Here is a 19,431-nt window from a genome sequence, read left to right as displayed (position 1 = left end):
TCCCTACAGCTGAAACGCCTACACGCTCCGTGCATTCTCTTTGGGATCCTGATCCCTCCTCAGGCCTTCATTTGACATTGAAGGCCCAGGTTTCGTCTTCTCTCGGGTTCTGCTGATACACCATGCAATCTCTGCTTCTCTAGCACAGGGGAGGCCGGGCACAGGGCCTCTGTCTGAGGGACATCGCAAATCCTCTGCCTTCGTCCATCCCTTCCCTATTTTCCTCTTCCTAAATAATGAAATTAAAATTTTTCTGATAGAAGGGGAAATTTTATCTCTTAATTTCTGTATCTTTCATGTCTTTCACACATTTTGGTTATATCCCAAAGAGTGGGGGTTGTTTCAGGGGAAAAAACACATTTTAAAATTTTAACCTACCACACGAGTCAATAAGTAAGAACTGATTGTCATAAGCACTTTGAAGGAAATAGCATGGTAATAGCATGGAGAGCCAGAGGGTCACCACATAGCGTCCAGTTGCGCCTATCTGTCCATCACCTTCTGTATGAGCAGTGCATACACAGCCTTCCGATTGCTTCCCGTGGCGTTGAGGAAAGAGTCTGTTCCTATGGGCTGGTGAACAGCTCGTTCACTCTTCACAGACCATCCTTAAAAAAGTGAGAATTCAGACCAGGGCACCAGTGACAACTCACAGGTCTTATCCAGCCTGTCACCTGTTTTTGTCTTGATCAGGAGCTCGGAATGGTTTCTGTGTCTTTCAGTGACTGAAAAAAGGAATGAAAAGAGTATTTCAAGACATGGGGAAATTACGTGAAATTAATATTTCAGTGTCCGTAATAAAGTCTTATTTGAATGCAGCCGCACTCACGTTATCTATGGCTGCTCCCATGAACGAGTATAGCCAGACGAGGCTAAAATATTTAGTTTGGGGGGCGCCTGGGTGGCTTAGTCGGTTAAGCGTCCGACTTTCACTTAAGTCATGATCTCGCGGTTCGTGGGTTCGAGCCCCGCGTTGGGCTCTGTGCTGACTGCCAGCTCAGAGCCTGGAGCCTGTTTCAGAGTCTGTGACTCCCTCTCTCTCTGACCCTCCCCTGCTCACGCTGTCTCTCTCTCTCTATCCTAGAAATAAATTTTTAAAAAAACATTAAAAAAAAAATATTTACAGTTTGGTCCTTTACCAAAAGAGGTTGCTTGAAGCTCATCTAAATGATCAGGTTACTGCTTGGCATGTAACCATCTTATCATCCAGAGTACTTGCCAGTATTAAATTTGTAAACTGGGGAATTAATTTTGTAAATGTTGGTTTTGAGGGTGTTACGTTTGAATTGAGATTTAAAGTCTTCAAGTGATAATTTTTGGTCTTTGATGATCTAGGTTTCACAGTGTGACTTTGGAAAGAAAAATGGCGAATGCTTAATGGGCAAGCACTTCCCTTGTGTTTAGATGCTAATATAAGCACATCATATATGTTACTTCATTTAATCCTCATAAAATGCGTATACAGTAGCTACTATTATTCCCATTTTATAGATGAGAAAACCAAGACACAGAGTGGTTTATACCATCGAGCCTATTGATGGGTAAAGTCTGAATTTGAACCTAGACAGCCTTGGTCCGACCCCACATTCTTAATAACCACACTGAATGGGAATATGGTAAGAGAGTCAAAAAATGCTGTTTCCAACCTAACATTTAATTTTGGCTATAGACTTTGGAATTTGCCTTACAGAGAACTTCCATGGGGGAAAACGGATTCGCAAAACAGTTGCTAGTTTAATTTATAGATGTAGTAACTTATCATTTGCATCCATCCTAAGCATTTTTAGATACAGTAATTGGTTTACAACCCTGTGCAGTAAATAAATCCTCAGCTCCATTTCACAGATGGAAAACAGAACAAAGCTAAGCACCTCCAGGATCACGAATCTAGGAAATGATAAACCAGGAACTTAAACTCACCTCTGATTTCTAGTCCAGAATTTGGCCTGCTGTACCCGGGCCGACTTTCATGACTTTTGCCATAATCGTTATACCAGCTACACTACTATTCACGTAGTAATTTTCTGGAAATGGGTTCTCTGTGACTTAAGTACCTGATTAGCCTTAGCAGTAATATACATAAAATCATGACTTTGATTCCTCTTGTATTTATCAAGTATTTCTTCTCTGCTTACAATATTTTAAGCACTTTACAGTAAATATTAACTCCTTTGAGCCTCATTGCAACTCTTGAAGGGTAGATGTTACTACTGTCCCCATTTTATACATTAAGAAACCAAAACACAGAGAGGGATTAAGTAATTCATCCAAAGACTCATTCCTGGTAAATAGCGAGCCAGGATTTGAGCCTCCGCCATCTAACTTTCAAGTTCTGTCCTTTTAACCCCTTCACTTCTTGATAAAATTCAGTTTATTTTCTAATACATTAAAATAAGTCCATCAGTAGTAAAATTTAAAAGATTCACCTGTGTACCATCCAAAATATTTCATAGAAACTGTATTGTACCATGGTGGAATATTCCAGAATCCCTAAAACCTCCTGAGTATGTAAGAGAGCACACAGTCTGTTGACTTCACTGAACATGTTATCAAGGAAAATAATAATAAATGTTAGGTTAGGATACAAAGTGAGTACACAATAAATTACTGATATCATGTGAAATACAAACCATGAAAAACATGGTGCTTTTTCTTTAATTTGGAGACCTTTATTGTTAATAGGAATCTTAAATTAGCCATCTTAAAGAATTATTTTTTATTAAAAAAAAAATTTAACTTTTATTTATTTTTTGAGAAACTGAGACAGAGCATGAGTGGGGTGAGGGCAGAGAGAAAGAGAGACAGAATCCGAAACGGGCTCCAGGCCCTGAGCTGTCCGCACAGAGCCCGACGTGAGGCTCAAATTCACGAACCATGAGATCATGACCTGAGCCAAAGTCAGACGCTTAACCGACTGAGCCACCCAGGCGCCCCTGCTAAAGAATTTCTTAGACAGCACCCTTGTCACATGATCATTTAATTTCTGCTTACGCGTCTTCAAAGTAAGAGAATGCACAACTTTCACAAGTACTTTGCTCCCCCACCGTCCAGCTCCATTGTTAGCGAATCTTTCTGTATTTGATCTAAAACCTGCTTCACTGACCCCTTCATTTATTTAGGTTGGTTTTAGAAGTGTTCTGTGATTCCTTCCTTTTCTCTCCCTTCCTGGCTATGTTTGACATCAGCTAAAAATAAAATTAGTTTGCATCCCTCGAGACCTGACCAGCTGCCTGTGGCCAAGCTTGACGGTGCTTGTTAGTGGGAGAGCAGGCTGGGGTTAGAGTGTTTCCTTGGACATCCAGAATATAAATCAGCCCGCAGAGCATCAACGCGGTCATGCATTGTTGTGTTAATATGAGAACCTGGTCCCATAGAGCAGCAAACACACATGTAGCGATAACAAAATAAGATGTCATGTTCTTAAGTGAAATGTGAGTATGTTCTTAATGCAGTTCCTACGGGGAGGTCCCAGAATGGTTTTGTGCAGGAAATGGTGTGATTGGAATAACTTTATAGTATCTCAAGATATCTCTTTGAAGGGACAGGAATACTGTGTGTGCATCAATACAGCCATATACATTTCACATCGGTTTCTTTGATCAGACTCACCATCAGCAGTTGGCTAACATTTTTCCATAATTTCTAATGTGTTTTTAAATCATACGAGGTACACAGTTAAGAGAGGCAGAGAAGCGCTAATGGATGGCCGCGTCTGTTGCCCACGTTTTAGCGTATTTGTATCTCACGCTGATGTTCTCCTATTCCGCAGGCATTTCCTATTCAAAACAGGAACAGGGACGACGCCGCTGTTCAGCACTGCCACCCCAGGATACACAATGGCATCTGGCTCTGTTTATTCGCCGCCTACCCGGCCACTGCCTAGAAACACCCTATCAAGAAGTGCTTTTAAATTCAAGAAGTCTTCAAAGTACTGCAGCTGGAAATGTACCGCCCTGTGCGCCGTAGGCGTCTCCGTGCTCCTGGCGGTCCTCCTGTCGTATTTCATAGGTAAGGACAAGTGTGTAGCGGGGACTCTGTCTGTACGGTGGGCTGTTACGTCGTCGTGCTGTTGGGTTTATCTGTGGAGGTGGCCCGGCAGTGCGTTACAAGGTGTATGTTCGGAAGGGGGGATGCGTTAATATCTTATAGTCCGTGGAACATCTTAAGCCGTTTTCGGCAAGTTTCGATCAAGAGAAAAGCTGCATTTGCAGACAGGAGGAGGGATGTTCTTAGACGCAGACTAGAGTGTGAACTTATGTTTGACGTACCCCTCGCGAAGCGCGGAGAACTGTGACATTCGTGTGCACAGAATCATCCGTGCATCTGCACGACGGCACTGTACACAGGAGGCCCCTTTGATGCATGTCAGTGGGGAGCTGTCTCCCCCTTGTGAGATTACACCTCTTGTGGCTGACTCCGCTCTCTGAATGTAAAACTCATCACTCAGGACTGTCGTCTCACGCTCAGCAACCCTCTCCAGAGAGCCGCGCATCTGTAAAACAATGAATGGATTACATACTCATTCATACATGTGGAGTTTTCATCTCTTCTGATGTAGTATTGATCGTGTTTTTCATTTAATAGTAACCCAAGTGATGGCAGCTGCTAGTAGAAATCGTAAATATTCCTTTTATTTAACTGTTTCATAGCAGGTGTGAGCATTCAAACTGTTGGAAATGGCTTTTTTTTTTCTTTTTCAATGTCAGAAATGACCCCATCGGATTTTGATCTGTTTGTGAGTGTAGAAAAGGCACACCACATCGAAAGGCTAATGGTGTCCACTGAGATTAGTCACCGGGTATATGTATGGTTTATCCAACAAGAACGGCAGCCAGGAATGCACCCTCCGGTTTCCCAAGCGATCTGTGAAGCCCATGAAATTCTAGAACTGAGGAAGAGTATTACAGAGCTGTATATACAATAGTATGATGCTTTTGCAGTGGACCAGTTTCTATTATTGGCTACAGTACCCCTCACTTGTAAATTATATATTTCGGAACGTGAAATAACCATTGTGAGTCACGACATTTAAAAGAAACACAGAATGGGGTGCCTGGTGTCTCAGTCGGTTGAAAATCCAACTCCGGCTCAGGTCCTGATCTTGTAGTTCGTGAGATTGAGCTGCACGTCAGGCTCTGTGCTGACAGCTCAGAGCCTGGAGCCTGCTTCAGATCCTGTGTCTGTCTGTCTGTCTTTCTCTCTCTCTCTCTCTCTCTCAAAGATAAATAGCAACATTTTTTAAAAGTTTAAAAAATTTGCTTGTATTTCTAGTTAGATACAATTAAACATTTTCTTATTGCTTAAAAAAAAGTTAAAAAAAAAAAAAAGAAATACAACATAACAAAGCATGAAGGAGCCTCAGAGAGAATTGAATCAGAGACAGCAAGGAGCAGCCACCTTGGGTGCTGTCACTTCCAGTGCTCTGACGGTGACAGGCATCACTAATGAATCAGGGAGTTCTTTCCCACTAAACCTGGATACACCCTCATTATCTTCATGACCACGATTCATACAGCACCTCAGAGAGCCACCGTCCATCCGAAATGAAAGCAAGACTGACCGTTTTTGTTACTTTACAATCTGAGTTAACTCCCTCCTTGTGAACGTGCTCAAACCTCATACCAAAGAGGCCATCTCTTGGTCAAGATCACACCCTAATGAAACAGCATCATGCTGTGTCATGACCCTCGAGGTAAATGTGAACTAGCACAACAGAAATCGGTATTCAGAAACAGATTTCTAGAATTCCGCTAGAAAATACCTAGCCATTAAGAGAATCTCTTCTAGTTACCTGTGTAAATTATCTGTATCTGTCAACAGCATGCTGCTAAGGAATTTTAAATGGTTCTGAAATGCACCAGGCACAAATGGGATGTGATAAATTAAACATACATATTTGTAGGGGACTTTTTTTTTTTTTTTTAACCACAGTACATGCCAGACAGTTAGATGACTCCTCTGTGGGGCTGGAAGTCAGGGTCCATGCCAGTGCTGTGTTGTTAGACATACTTTCTGATTGTAAACGCTGGTGCCTTACCAGCTGTTCCGTATTTTGGATATCGGTTCTGATACCATTTAGTTTGATTTACAATGTGTGACTAGCAGGAAAAACAGCATTTTAATGTGACATTAGCTCCCTATTATTTGTCAGAGTTGGACTCCTCTCAGGGCTCCCTTCGTGAACATAGTAGAGTATCGGACTTCTAAGTAAAACTCAGAATGTTCCTTTTCTTCAGATTGCCCGTTTTTCCTGGTTGGCGGTTAGTGTCACCCTTTATTCCTGCCAGGACCACTGTCATAAACTTGTCCCTGTGATTTTCTCTTTCCCCACATGCAAATATCATTAATATATTTATTGAATAGTCTCTACGCTCTGTATAACAGATATTTATTGAATAGTTGTTAAGATCTAGTTATCGTGTTAGACATTAAGGCGATGCCAGCCAAGTGTTATCTGGCAGAAATTACTGTCATCATTGAAGAATCATCTCCTTCTCTTCTTGCTTTAATTAGGCACAGATGTCCTTAGGATTGTCACCGGTCTTCCTGTGCGTCAGTGACTACACTGTTGCAGTGATTTTTGTTTTTTAAATCGGGTAAAGGGCTTGTTCATCGGCTAGCATAATAAATCTTTCCAGACTGAAGATGCTCCTGTACCCTTGAAAAGAAGGGTAGGACATTCCTGTCAGAGAAGGTTGTCTTTTTCTGTTGAGTGTGCATGTAGAGCAGAGATGGAGAGAATAGGAACCTTTGCGTCCAGCTTAGATCGGTCTGATAAACTCCAGAATCAAGGGGGAGACCAAAGTCATCATCAAATTGGCCTTACAACCTTTAACAAAAGCGCTGCCATCTTTCAACATCCCCCACCCCCACCCTTAGAGGTCTCTTTTCTCGCATGGACTATCAATATAAATAAAATTCAAGACTTAAGAAAAACATAAAATAAGAAGCTTGAGGAATTTCCTCTATCCTAGAATTTTCTATGTCCCCTTCCAGTAAGGTCATGAGAAGTTAGGAGAATGTGGTAGTAGCATGTCTTTTCTTTACAATAAAGTTATCTCGGGAGAGTCAAGGTGAAGAGCTTTGTGAAGGGAGAGAGTAGGGGAGGAGACCGGACTTTGTGTTTGTTTTTCCTGTTCATGTCAACATTTCAGAGAATAAGGAAAGGCTGGAAAAGAGAGCAGAAATACATTCCCATAGGTCGCTGTGAACTTTGTGCACAGGTAGGCCCGTGTTAACTTCTCGGTGTAGACCCTTCCAGAGGTTTTTCCTGTGCCTACGTACACTAAAGTTCCATACCTTTAACGCATTTGGTCCTAGGCTTTCTCACTTACCATTTATTAAACACCATATGTGTATGATTTTATTTAGTGGCTCCGTTTCACTAGTACCCAAAAAGTGCCGTGGCTGTTTTCTTATGCGTAGAAGTCATGTGTGTTAGTGTGTGAGTGTGCGTATGCATTCAAATTTTTTATCAGAATAAATTCTTTGAAAGGGGATGCCAAAATGGTGGACACATACTACGTTTTGCAAACCATGGCCAAATTACCCTGTTGAACAACTCCCAATGCTACTCATTATCAGTACTTTTAACCCTTGCAGTCTCTTAGGTTAAAACATCTTGTTGTTTTCATTTACCACTGAATACCTGTTCGCAGACTCGTGGACCGTTTCTATTTCTTTATGTGTGTCTAGTTTCCTGCTCCTTTTCTATTCGGACTTTTCTCCTTTTCTTTCCTCCCTTCATTTACAAGTGTTTATTAAGGATATCAGTTATTTGTCACATGTGTTATATGTTTTCTAATTTAACTTTTCTTATAATTGTGTTGCCATATATTGCATAGAATTTTTCTCTACAATATCAGATGGTCATGTTATAACTATAAAGTATTCACTCTATAAAGAGGTTTTTTGTTTTTTTAATTCACTTACATTGGTGCACCTGGGTGGCTCATTCCATTGACCGTCTGACTGCAGACTTTGGCTCAGGTCATGATCCCCGGGTTGCGGGATCAAGCCTGGTGTTGGGCTCCACACTGACAGCATAGACCCTGCTTGGGATTCTCTCTCTCCCTCTCTCTCTGCCCTTAAGCCCCTCCATAATAAAGGAAAAAAACTTTACGTAACTAAATAAATCACTTAAATTTTCAAGTACTTTGATAGCTTTTCAACAGTTATTTTTTTTCCTTGAAGAAGTTATTTTTTTTAATTTTTTTAATAGTTTATTATCAAGTTGGTTTCCACATAACACCCAGTGCTCATCCCCACAAGTGCCTTCCTCCATGCCCACCGCCCCCCTTCCCATCCCCCCCACCCCATCTGCCTTCAGTTTTCAACAGTTATTTTTAAGGTCAACATTTTTCTGGGAACTCTGGTAGATGTTAAACGTTCAAATTAGCTCTTTCTTCCAGAAGCTCATGGTCAAGCGGTGTTTGCAGACACACTTTTAATAGTACATACTTTCATAAAGAATAGTACATACTTTCATAAAGAAGCTTTCATAAAGAAGTCATTAAAAACAACAAGAAAAGAAGAGAAAAGAAAAGAAAAGAGAAAAGAAAAGGAAAACACCTATCTCTGGCTGAAGATGTTGCAGAAAGACTCAATCCAGCAGGTGATGGCCGAAAGATGAAGAAGGGTTTGGTTCACTAGGTTTGATGCAGAGTGGTTAGCGGGAGATCACCTTGAGGAGATGTCATCCAGAGAAGCGTGCCACCTCCACAGTGGTACATGGGAAGCCCTCGTAGTGTGCCCGACATGGCGTTTGAAGCGGCATGAATATGAATTGCCTTATTGAATTTTCACAGCAACAGTATGAGTTTAACAGGAAGACAGTCAGCCATTTAACAAGAAGACTCTGTCGCTTGTAGGACATCTCACCTAGAGTCCCACAGCCATCAGTGATGGGAGCTGGACTGAACCATGTCAAGGACCCCCTATATTCCCTTCCCTGAGGTTTTTGAAGAACCAAAAATAGGGAAGAAATTGCAGATACCAAAACATAACAATGAAAAGGAATCATCTATGTTTTTCTTTTTTAATAAAATTGTTTGGTGGCATTCCAGAACATGGAATCTGGTGACAGACTTGTGCTTCTCAAACATGAGTGCCCCTTGGGGATCTTATTAAAATGCATATTATGACTCAGGAGCTCTGAAGTGAAAAGAAAAGGCGTGTAGCTCAAACAGGCTCCCAGGTGGTGCTGCCGGGGCCCGTAGACCACACTTGAATAGGAAGCTGTAGGCCAGCTCTGTCAACTGTTACTTTTAGTGATGGAAGTAGCCTGTTTCTGCCCCGTCCAGTTCAGTAGCCACTAGACACACGCGACTATTGAGCATTCAAAATGCGCTCGTGAACTCCAGAATTGGGGTTTAAATTTTGTTGTTGAGTAATTTACACTCAGACAGCCCCACGTGGCTGGTGGCCACCACATCAACAGCACAAGTATAGACCTCCTGTTAGACACCTAGTGTAGGTGGGAGGGCCCTGTGGGGATAGAGGAATGGGCCGAATTGAGAAGCTAGAGCTGATACGTCACAGACTGGCTGTGCCATGACTAACCGTAGTGAGACTTTATTTGTGTATATATTTTTTAATGCTTATTCATTTTTGAGAGACAGAGGGCAACTCAGGGACAGAGAAAGGGAGACACAGAATCCGAAGCAGGCTCCAGGCTCTGAGTCATCAGCATAGAACCTGTTATGGGGCTCAAACTCAGACTGTGAGACCATGACCTGAGCTCAAGTCAGACGCTTAACCAACTGAGCCACCTAAGCACCGCCATACTGCGATTTTAAAAGTCAGATGTCCAGATGTGTCCCCATGGCAGACTTCTTTTCGGCAGAGTCACATGATGTACTTTAGATGACTGAGTGCCCAGTTACAGTCCCCATTAATGCCCTAATCTTTACATCGGTGTGTCTTTACACAATGAAAATTCTACGGAACACAAATGGGGCAGCACCGTGAGAATACTTTGTGATAATGACCTATAAAAAACTACCTGCCCCACTTTTTCCGAGCCTGAATTTACCCATTCTTCTTCCTTCCTTTTCCTGTTCTAAAATTATAAAGAAGGGCAAATATCCAGCGTTTGTTCACCAAAGAATGGATTTAAAAAGAAAAAGGGATGGTCTGTTGGTTACTGTGGATTTTCCTTCTGTTCCATTATAAATGAGTGAGGAGGCTTGATTATTCTTTCCTCACAGAAGGCTCTTTCTCCTGGGTGGGAGCTAACTCGAAATGTTGATGCTACACACGTAGAAAATGACCAGAAATCTTGTCATAAATCGTAAGCATTATTGAAACGTTAGTCCAAATAAATGTTGGAATCATTATGTTAACACCCTTTAAAACTACAGCAAAATCAAGTCAGACTTCCAGTGACATCATGATTGACATTTAACCTCATTGACATTTCCATACACTCTTAGGCAGAGTCTGAAAATTCAAATAATTTCCCAAGTAGAGGAGCAGTAAAAGTGTCGGTACATGGTCTTTAAATTTAAGGAAAATGAGAGAAAACAAAAACCTTAACCAAATTATATTCTGCTAGCCTATTTTCTCAATGTTTGGCTCAGTTATCCCAGCCCGTAATTCATTTGACAGCAGGGTTTTTTTCCCCAGTAACTGCTTTATTGAGGTATAATTCACATACCATACAGTTTACCTATCGAAAATGTCCAATTCACTCGGTGGTTCACTTATTTGCACAATTTGCAACCTTCAGCCACACTCAATTTTAGAACATTTCTATCACCCCCCAAAAAAGAAACCCTATTCCATGAACAGTTTCCCTCCAAACCCCCCATGGTTTTTTTCACCCCTACAAACATGTCAACTTTATTTATTTTTTAAAAAATTTTTTTAAATGTTTTATTTATTTCTAGGAGAGAGAGAGACACAGCGTGAGCAGGGGAGGGTCAGAGAGAGAGGAAGTCACAGACTGAAACAGGCTCCAGGCTCTGAGCTGGCAGTCAGCACAGAGCCCGATGCGGGGCTCGAACCCACGAACCGCGAGATCATGACCTAAGCGAAAGTCGGACGCCTAACCGACTAAGCCACCCAGGTGCCCCCAAACATGTCAACTTTTAAGGGACAGATTGGTTAACTCATTTCCTAATAACGACAAATAACCTGACCTCCCGTCTCTTCTGGACTCCCGATGGCTGCTGCTAACCGGAGAACGACGCTGCATTTTCAATATCCCTTTTCGTTTAAAAAATACACGTTTAGTTATTTATTTCCTTTGAACAGCTGCTACCAACCGAGTCCTAAAATAGATGTTGTCACATGTCTGCTAAAAAGGCTGTTTAACAACATGAGCGCTCCCTGCATCCAGCAAAACATAACCTGTCGAATTTAGGTTCGTTGCAGGGACGACTCCTTGGCAGTTATCTGTCCTACTTCTGTGTCGATTTGCATTTCATGAACATTTTTACCTCTCGGTGTACCTTGAAATTGATTATGGTACCGGCTATATATGTGCAACTCAGGGTCAGAAGGAAAAATATGCCAGCCCTTTATGCTTCATGAAAAATCAACCATTTAAATATATACGGCAAAATAAAATGTGTTGTGACATTCTTTTTTCTTTTTGGACCTTTGTAATAAAAATGCTGTTTTATTAGGTGATAGAACACGGCCAACCAATGAAGTACATGCCATTTTTCACGACGGGTTCTTCCCTTAACTCCTGCTGGCACCACGTTTTGCAAAATGCATTTTGCCTGGGATGGAATGGTGCCTTTTTAATAATACTAATGTGATTTCCTCACATTGGAGAAAAAAACGTATTACCTGTATTGTAGAGGTTTGAAGCTTATACCCTAAAAATTTTAAATCATTGTATCAATATTTTATATTATCCTTGGATACATGAAATGAAGGACAGATTTAAACCCGATTCAGTGGTGAATGCAAGATGAAAATGAAACAGTTCACCTCTAGAAGAAGAAGGAAATAATCTCTGCAGTGAGTCTATAAATTCAGAAAGGAGAAGATCTACTACGGACCCGTTCGAGATAGTTGTGTCTTTTCCTTATTGAAAACAGCACTTTGTTGGGGGGGTGAAGTGTGTGTGTGTGTGTCCATCCTCAGCATCCACAGAAAGTTTAGCTATTTTGCCATGTTTGTACTCTGTCCTTTCGCTATAAACTATAGAAATGTATAGAAAATGTTAGTCTTCTATGCCTGCATATCCTATAGAAGCCTCACAGAGGCTGAGGAGTCATTTAAAATTCAGTGCCTTTATAGTACCTCCGTATAATTGCCTAAGTGGCTTCTGAATCGAATCCAAAGCAGGGAAGAGATGTATACTGCACACTCTCCTTTTGGACACTGTAAATTTTGTGTTGCTTTTTATTAGCACAGCATAAAAATGTCCAGTGTTGAGTTTATCCTTATATTTATTATCACATGTAAAAAAGAAATCACAACCAATTTCAAGAAATTAATACGAATATAGGAAGTACGCTCCTTCTCTCCTCCCCCCAAATCATTTATTTTCCTCTCAGCTTGATACGAGGTCAGTGAAAGTAAATAATCCATGAGAAATACTCTTATTTAGACGGACTGTTTTTCCCATTCAAATATAAAGATCTCCCTGACGACAACAATAAGAAATACCTTTAAAGTCAGCTAAACTCCAGTTTCCGCCAGACATAAATATCTTCTCGGTGAAATACGGTGCTGTTTTCTCTGTGTTAGGCTATCATTTTTGTAGAATGTAGCAACATCTCCTGACTAATGACAAGTGGAAAGCATAATACAATATTTACCATTTCAGTGCTACATTGCATAAATATTTAATTGGTGTTGCAAATGTCATTTGCTTTTACATTAGAGCTACTGAGAGCAGTGTATTCTGAAAGGAATATCTACACGCGGAGAGGTGAACAAAAAGGTACCTGACACAGATGCGATTTTTTTTTTTAAACTTGATAGATTGCTGGGAGTTTGAGGAAGGAATTCATCATAAAAACCTTTACGTTCTATTGAATCTATATTCAAACAAAGGTCTCATCCTATAGTATAACAGGTAAAATAAAACGCAAATACATACAGACTCTCAATTTATTGTCTCTACGTATTCTTAGAATGTGTACTGACTCCTCACACCTCGTCTTTCTTCCTTAAAATTAAGGTTCCGCGGTTTCTTTGTTAGTGTTTTATAATGGAACGCCAGGGAAGGAGGTGACCATTCGCTCGTCCATCCGTCACTCATTCAATATTTATTTATTGAGACACTGGGACAGATACAGAAGCAAACAAGATCACACAGGGTCCTTGCTCTCTTTGAGGTTGTATCTCAGGGCGTGCAAACCAGGAGCACTTATGTAGCATCACGAGGACTATTTAAAAAGGAGAAACGTGTAGGAGACTAGAGATCTCATAAAAGATGGAAGTTATGGAATCTGAGCATTAGAGAAAGGTTTTCCTGCTAAAGCCCGAATAATAAGTAGGATTACGGGTTTGGACATACACTGATGCGCAGACAAGTTGGAAGTGTTGCCACATAACCTAAGTGTAGCCCTGAAAATCACTTTTCCAGGAATATTAACAGCAATCTTTTGTGGTATAATAAAGATAAAATTGAGATGTGTCTGAAGACCATAAAGTGATGATACTCATTTGCTTTCTTTGTTGACTTAGTGCAGCTAGGAACCCATCTTGTAGGTAACCATCTAGAAGGGGGAAAGAAATGTTACCTTGAAAAGCTGAGGCAACCTGATTTAAAATTGCCACAGATGGGTGCCTGGGTGGCTCAGTCAGTGAAGCCTCCGACTTCAGCTCAGGTCACAATCTCCCAGCTTGTGAGTTCGAGCCCCACGTCGGGCTCTGTGCTGACAGCTCAGAATCTGGAGCCTGCTTCCGATTCTGTGTCTCCTTCCTCTGCCAGTACACATGTGCATGCGCTCTCTCAAAAATAAACACCTTAAAATTTTTTTTAAGTAAAAAAGTTGCCACAAAAATTTATGGTCTGTTTAAGTTCCCCCCCTTTATTTTATGTTTTATGTTTTTATTATTTTTTAATGTTTGTTTATTTGAGAGAGAGAGAGTGAGAGTGAGCAGGAGAGGGGCAGAGAGAGAGGAAGGCACAGAATTCAAAGCAGACTCCAGGCTCTGAGCTGTCAGCACAGAGCCCGATGAGGAGCTCGAACCCATGATCTGTGATTTTGACCTTAGCCGAATTCAGATGCTCAACTGATTGAGCCACCCAGGTGCCCCAGTTCCTTAGTTTTTGAACAGATATACATACTTGAAGAGTTTTGTTTGTCAAGTATACCCAGGATATAGTTTTAACCCTGTTAAAAGAAATGGTATCTGTGAGTTCTTTCTAAACATCCCTGCATACTCCATTAATCTCTTTTGAAGAAATTTAAGAAACATATGTGTTTGCTGTATGTCAAACGCTGTTGGGAAATGAAAGTAACATCGCTCTGCTTTTGATAACCATAGAGGTCAGCCTCTGCAGTGACTATTTTTGAGTTGGATCTAACAGTCTCTACATCGAGACCCTTGTATTGTGCATTTTAAGTACATATCAAACGGAATCAACAAACAATTGTATTTTTATCTAGACCCACTTCTGTTTAATACTAAGATGGTTTTTGTGATAAAATTCAGTGTTTTGAAGGATAAGAACTTCCAGTCTTTCCTCTGCCTGTTGGATTTCATCACTGGTGATGTGTTCGGTTTCAAAGGCAGAACTTAGAGCTCTTCTCCCAGTGGTCTTCATCAGGAGGGTGACAAGACCTTGGCTCACTCCCTCCCAAAATCGTCCTTTCTCCCTGTAACCTGACCCACAGACTGATCTTTTAGAAGCTCTTCCTCCCCTTCATCACTTTTTAAAAATTTTTTCATGTTTTTATTTTATTTTTGAGAGAGAGAGAGAGAGAGCAAGCAGGGAAGAGGCAGAGAGAGAGGGAGACACAGAATCGGAAGCAGGCTCCAGGCTCTGAGCTATCAGCACAGAGCCCAACATGGGGCTCAAACTCAGAGACTGTGAGATCAGAACCTGAGCTGGAGTGGGATCCTTAACCACCAGAGTCGCCCAGGTGCCCCATCCCCTTCATCACTTTTAATAGGCCCTCTTCCCTTAAAGCAGAAAAAGCCTACCAGACACTTCCCTACATTTCCCAGAACTATAGAAAGCTATCCAAGAGTACCTTGAAGCTCACCGCATGTGGTTCTAGAATATGAATTCCTTCACTGTGAAAGAAAATGATGCAAGTACTCTTGCATCTTGTATATTGAAATTTGTTTTTTATAGGCATTTCCTTGTAATTATTACCAAATATCACAGACAACTTAATTCCACTAAGTTTAGCAATTATTGAATTTCTCTCCGAAACACTGAATTCACAAAGATGAGTAAGACGTAATCTTTACCACGACAATCTCACAGTCTTTTGTGGAAAACTGTAATGTCGAATTTGAATTATCCCATTACGACATTCTTTCAAAAACGCTGTTTCAGTGTAGACTCTCAAAGCAGGAAGATGTGAGTTTTGTAACCACCTCTGTCACTTACTAGGTGTATAATCTTGAGCAGGGAACTTACCCTCCATAAACTTGAATTTCCTCATCAGTGTAGGTAGGATGAGTAATAGTACAGCTCTTGGAGATCTTTAATAAAATAATGAATCTGCCTGATAAAATGTAGGTGCTCAGTTAACTTTAGCTACAGTTATGGTTTCTGATAGCAACGTAGTAAATCAGATACTATTATCCACACTTTTTAGAAAGAAAAGCAGTAGGCCCAGAGAATCAGTGGCTTCTCCGGTGGCAGAGACAGTGTGTATTTAAAGAAGGTCCATAGTCCAGGTCTTTGAATCGGGGACTTTTCCCCACCATATTGCAGGGTATCGTTTCTTAAAAGGATTTAAGAATTTAAAGGTGGTACACGGACAGGAGATAATATATCAGACTGAATTACAAAATAAGGAATGTATTCCCTTTTGTATTCTTACCCCATTGTATCTGATTGTGTCATGAGGAAGCTCTCTGCAGATGTTAGTGTATCATGACACATATCTGTAATACTTCTTTCCCAAATAAGGAACACTTTTGCTGGCTATCATTTCTACATAGATTTTAATAGCACCGCTTACGCTTTATTTCATTTATTCTTATTGTTGTCTTCTATTTGTATCAGGAGATACTGATTTTTCCTTTAAGGTGATGCTATAAAATATTTTCTTAAAATAAATGTATTAAAATTTTTAAGCTAATATTCTCATGGAAGAAATAAATATGTAAGTGTAAAACTATTCAGTTGTAAAATAAAAAGGTATAGATGGTTGACAGTGATCACGGTGATAAGCACATTTTTTAAGAATGTATAGGAATCATTGCCGAGGAGATTAATAATGCTGTAGGTCCCCTTCATTGATTGTGCCTTTTTTTAAAAATTTTTTTTCGGGTTTATTTATTTTTGAGAGACAGAGTGCGAGTGGGGGAGGGGCTGAGAGAGGGAAACATAGAATCCGAAGCAGGCTCCAGGCTCCGAGCTGTCAGCACAGAGCCTGACCCAGGGCTCGAACACGTAAACCATGAGACTGTGACCTGAGCCAAAATCAGATGCTTAACTGACTGAGCCACCCAGGCACACCCATTGGTTCTGCCCTTTAATTTCATTCTAGATCCTACATCTTTTCACTGACAACATTTGTAGTTTAACAACGTAACTGCATGATGGGGTTAGTGAGTCTGTATGAGGTATGTAGCATTTGCACATAAAACCTAACCATGTTATTTCAGTCATTTCAGAGCATCACAAATTCTACCCTTTTTTTCTATTTTTAGAATCACGCTATTTTTAGATGCTTTTTACTTCTTCCGAGAAATTCTTTATAATCTTAGAAAAGCATCAGAGAGCGAGAAGCAACGCATGTTTCAAGTGGGAAAGTGGGCCACTTATTTTTAGGAAAGGAGTGTGAGCCCTCCAGACACAAAGGCGGGTTGACAGTGTGGGCCGGTATCCTGGGGCTCAGAGATGACAACTTCCTTTGTGTTTCGCTTTGAAGGAAATGTCCACAAATGCTTCATAAATATCCATTAGTAATCATTAAGATAAGTTCGTAACTAAGGAAACCTGCTCTCCAAGTCAGCCCAGATTAGTGGGGAGCATCTGAACACTGGCTTCTTAGGATCTGTCCCCACCTGCATGATGACGTGAGTCGGTCAAGGAAGACTGATACAATCCATCACAGTCACCATCATGTACCAGGTGCCAGAAGGGCTGAAGTAGACTCCACGTCACTCAGCAGAACTTGATAGGTGCCCGGTGACTACATTTTTGTTGATGAACAATTGATAAACAGCACGCTACATGAGCTCGTTGTACCTAGATTTCTGAAGGGTCATTGATTTTGTTTCAGGTTGCCACTCGACAGTCATGCACGTGCACACACACACACATCACATTTTTCCTCTTTTGGAGAGGTGGACTCTTAGAGGGGATGTTTTTCTGGATTTTGCCGTATTTTAAAAAAAATTTTTAGTGTTTATTTATTTTTGAGAACGAGACAGAGTGTGAGCAGGGGAGAGACAGGGAGAGAAGGAGACACAAAATTGGAAGCAGGCTCCAGGCTCCAAGTTCTCAGCACAGAGCCGGAATCGTGGTGCGAACTCACAAACCATGAGATCATGACCTGAGCTGAAGTTGGACGCTTAACCAACTGAGCCACCCAGCCACCCCTGGATTTTGCCATGTTTTTTATTAAACAGCTTTCCTCTAGGAATGTGCATGTCCCAAATAGTCAGGTCTTTTAATAATGAGGATTAAAATGTTTTACACTTTCAAAGAATTGTAATTTTCAGGTCTGTTCTACCCCCTTTACCAAAAAGTCAAAGCAAGCCAAGAAAAAAGATTTATGTTTAAGCAGATTATTACCATACGTACACATTGGTTACATAAAAATAGGATGTAGCTCTTAAAGCTATTACAGAAGAAAAGAATCCGGATGAAAATCAAGGCGGTACAACAGGCTTTTGAATACTGAGTAGATCCATGGGTTTCAATGGCAAAGCTGTTAACTGCTATCACTAATGAATCCTCTGTTACATGCATTTCATCATAACAGCAAGGTCAGTATATTGGCATGCAGGGAATGGTCCATAAATCATGTAAACGATTTCATTGTGTGTTTTGAATGCTCTTGAAATTGGTCCTCTTGCCATTTTCCTTAATGCGGACAACAGTCTCCTCAAAGATTATCCAGCTGACTGATAATGAGTGGCCCCTTTGGACACCGAACCATAATGGTGAGTACATTGTTCTCTCCATGAGATTGGAGACCGAACGCTTCTTTCATTCAGAAAACGGAACCTGTACGTGAGAGAAAACGAAGTCCTGATTTAATTCCCTTGGCGACAGACACAACAGCTTGGTTTTCATAAGCCCCGTCAGATTCATCACTGGTCGTCAGTGGACGGCTCCAGTTAACTGTCCGCTCAATGGCACCCTTCAATGTGTCACACTGAATCGACATAGTTAAACAAGAAAAACAGTGCCGTGAAAATTTAGAAGTGAAATTTTTAATATCTACCTCATTTGTAAAAGAACATGAGTCAAATATTCCAGCACATCTACATAACTAAATCACTATCTCATCAAGGTATGTTGATCACCAAAGTGAGTCTACCTTCCCATTGATGATGTAATGCCAAAAACAGAATAGAAAGGAAGAAGACACAGCATGGACGTGTAAAATATCAGCAACCATTCCTTGTCTCCTTCCCCCTCCCTCCCCAAAAAGCTGTTAGTTGACGTAAAATCTGTGATTGTAGTTATGTTATCTTCTGATACTCAGAGGAACTTACTACCTCAAGGGTTATTAGTTCCTTTGAATATCAAAATAGTCTACATTTGGGATCATTCCCTTCTTCTTAATGACAGCTTGAATACATATTAATATGAAAGCTTTCCAAAAATACTGATTTTTTAAGTGACCATATTTGGGGTGGATGGATAGATAAATGTATACAACCATGTTTGGGCCACAAGATACAGACTGTTGGAATAATATTAGACTTAGAACGCTAATAGCAAATAATAACGGATTAGAATGCCAAAACGTTGCCTAACACACTCCCTCAACATGTATATGAACACAGCAGGAAATCCAAAACAGAAGCTAATTTATGGAAAGCTGTGTATTCCTAATGACCATTCAGACCGGTAGGGGTCCAAGTTACAAACTGCATCGTTACATGCGATGCTTTCATTTCATGTCGAAAACCAGGCTGTATCCTGTAAGCGTGGATCAAATCAAATCATCACCCTATACCGAACTGGATTTTTCTTGTCTTCTCCTGTAACATCTAATCAGCGCATGTGCGCGTTGTGTGTATTTATGTATTCATGAAATAGGAACCAAAAATGATGAAATGTTGCCTTCAGAACCCAAGAAAGCGAGGGAATTG

General features: G+C 40.7%; 1 protein-coding gene across 1 annotated transcript in view; it reads left to right on the top strand.

The window, feature by feature from the left end:
- TENM3 (teneurin transmembrane protein 3) overlaps positions 1–19,431 on the top strand; it is a 194,344-nt gene that overhangs the window by 26,505 nt on the left and 148,408 nt on the right. The window contains exon 3 of the mRNA XM_039250689.1: positions 3,770–4,008. Within this exon, the coding sequence (XP_039106620.1) occupies positions 3,770–4,008 (239 nt within the window). The remainder of the gene's footprint in view (positions 1–3,769; positions 4,009–19,431) is intronic.

This window comes from Hyaena hyaena, unplaced genomic scaffold (genome assembly GCF_003009895.1).
Source record: "Hyaena hyaena isolate Hyena2069 unplaced genomic scaffold, ASM300989v1 scaffold_377, whole genome shotgun sequence".
NCBI lineage: Eukaryota > Metazoa > Chordata > Mammalia > Carnivora > Hyaenidae > Hyaena > Hyaena hyaena.
The sequence above is the reverse complement of the archived record's forward strand: the minus strand, read 5'-3'. Positions and strand labels throughout refer to the sequence as shown.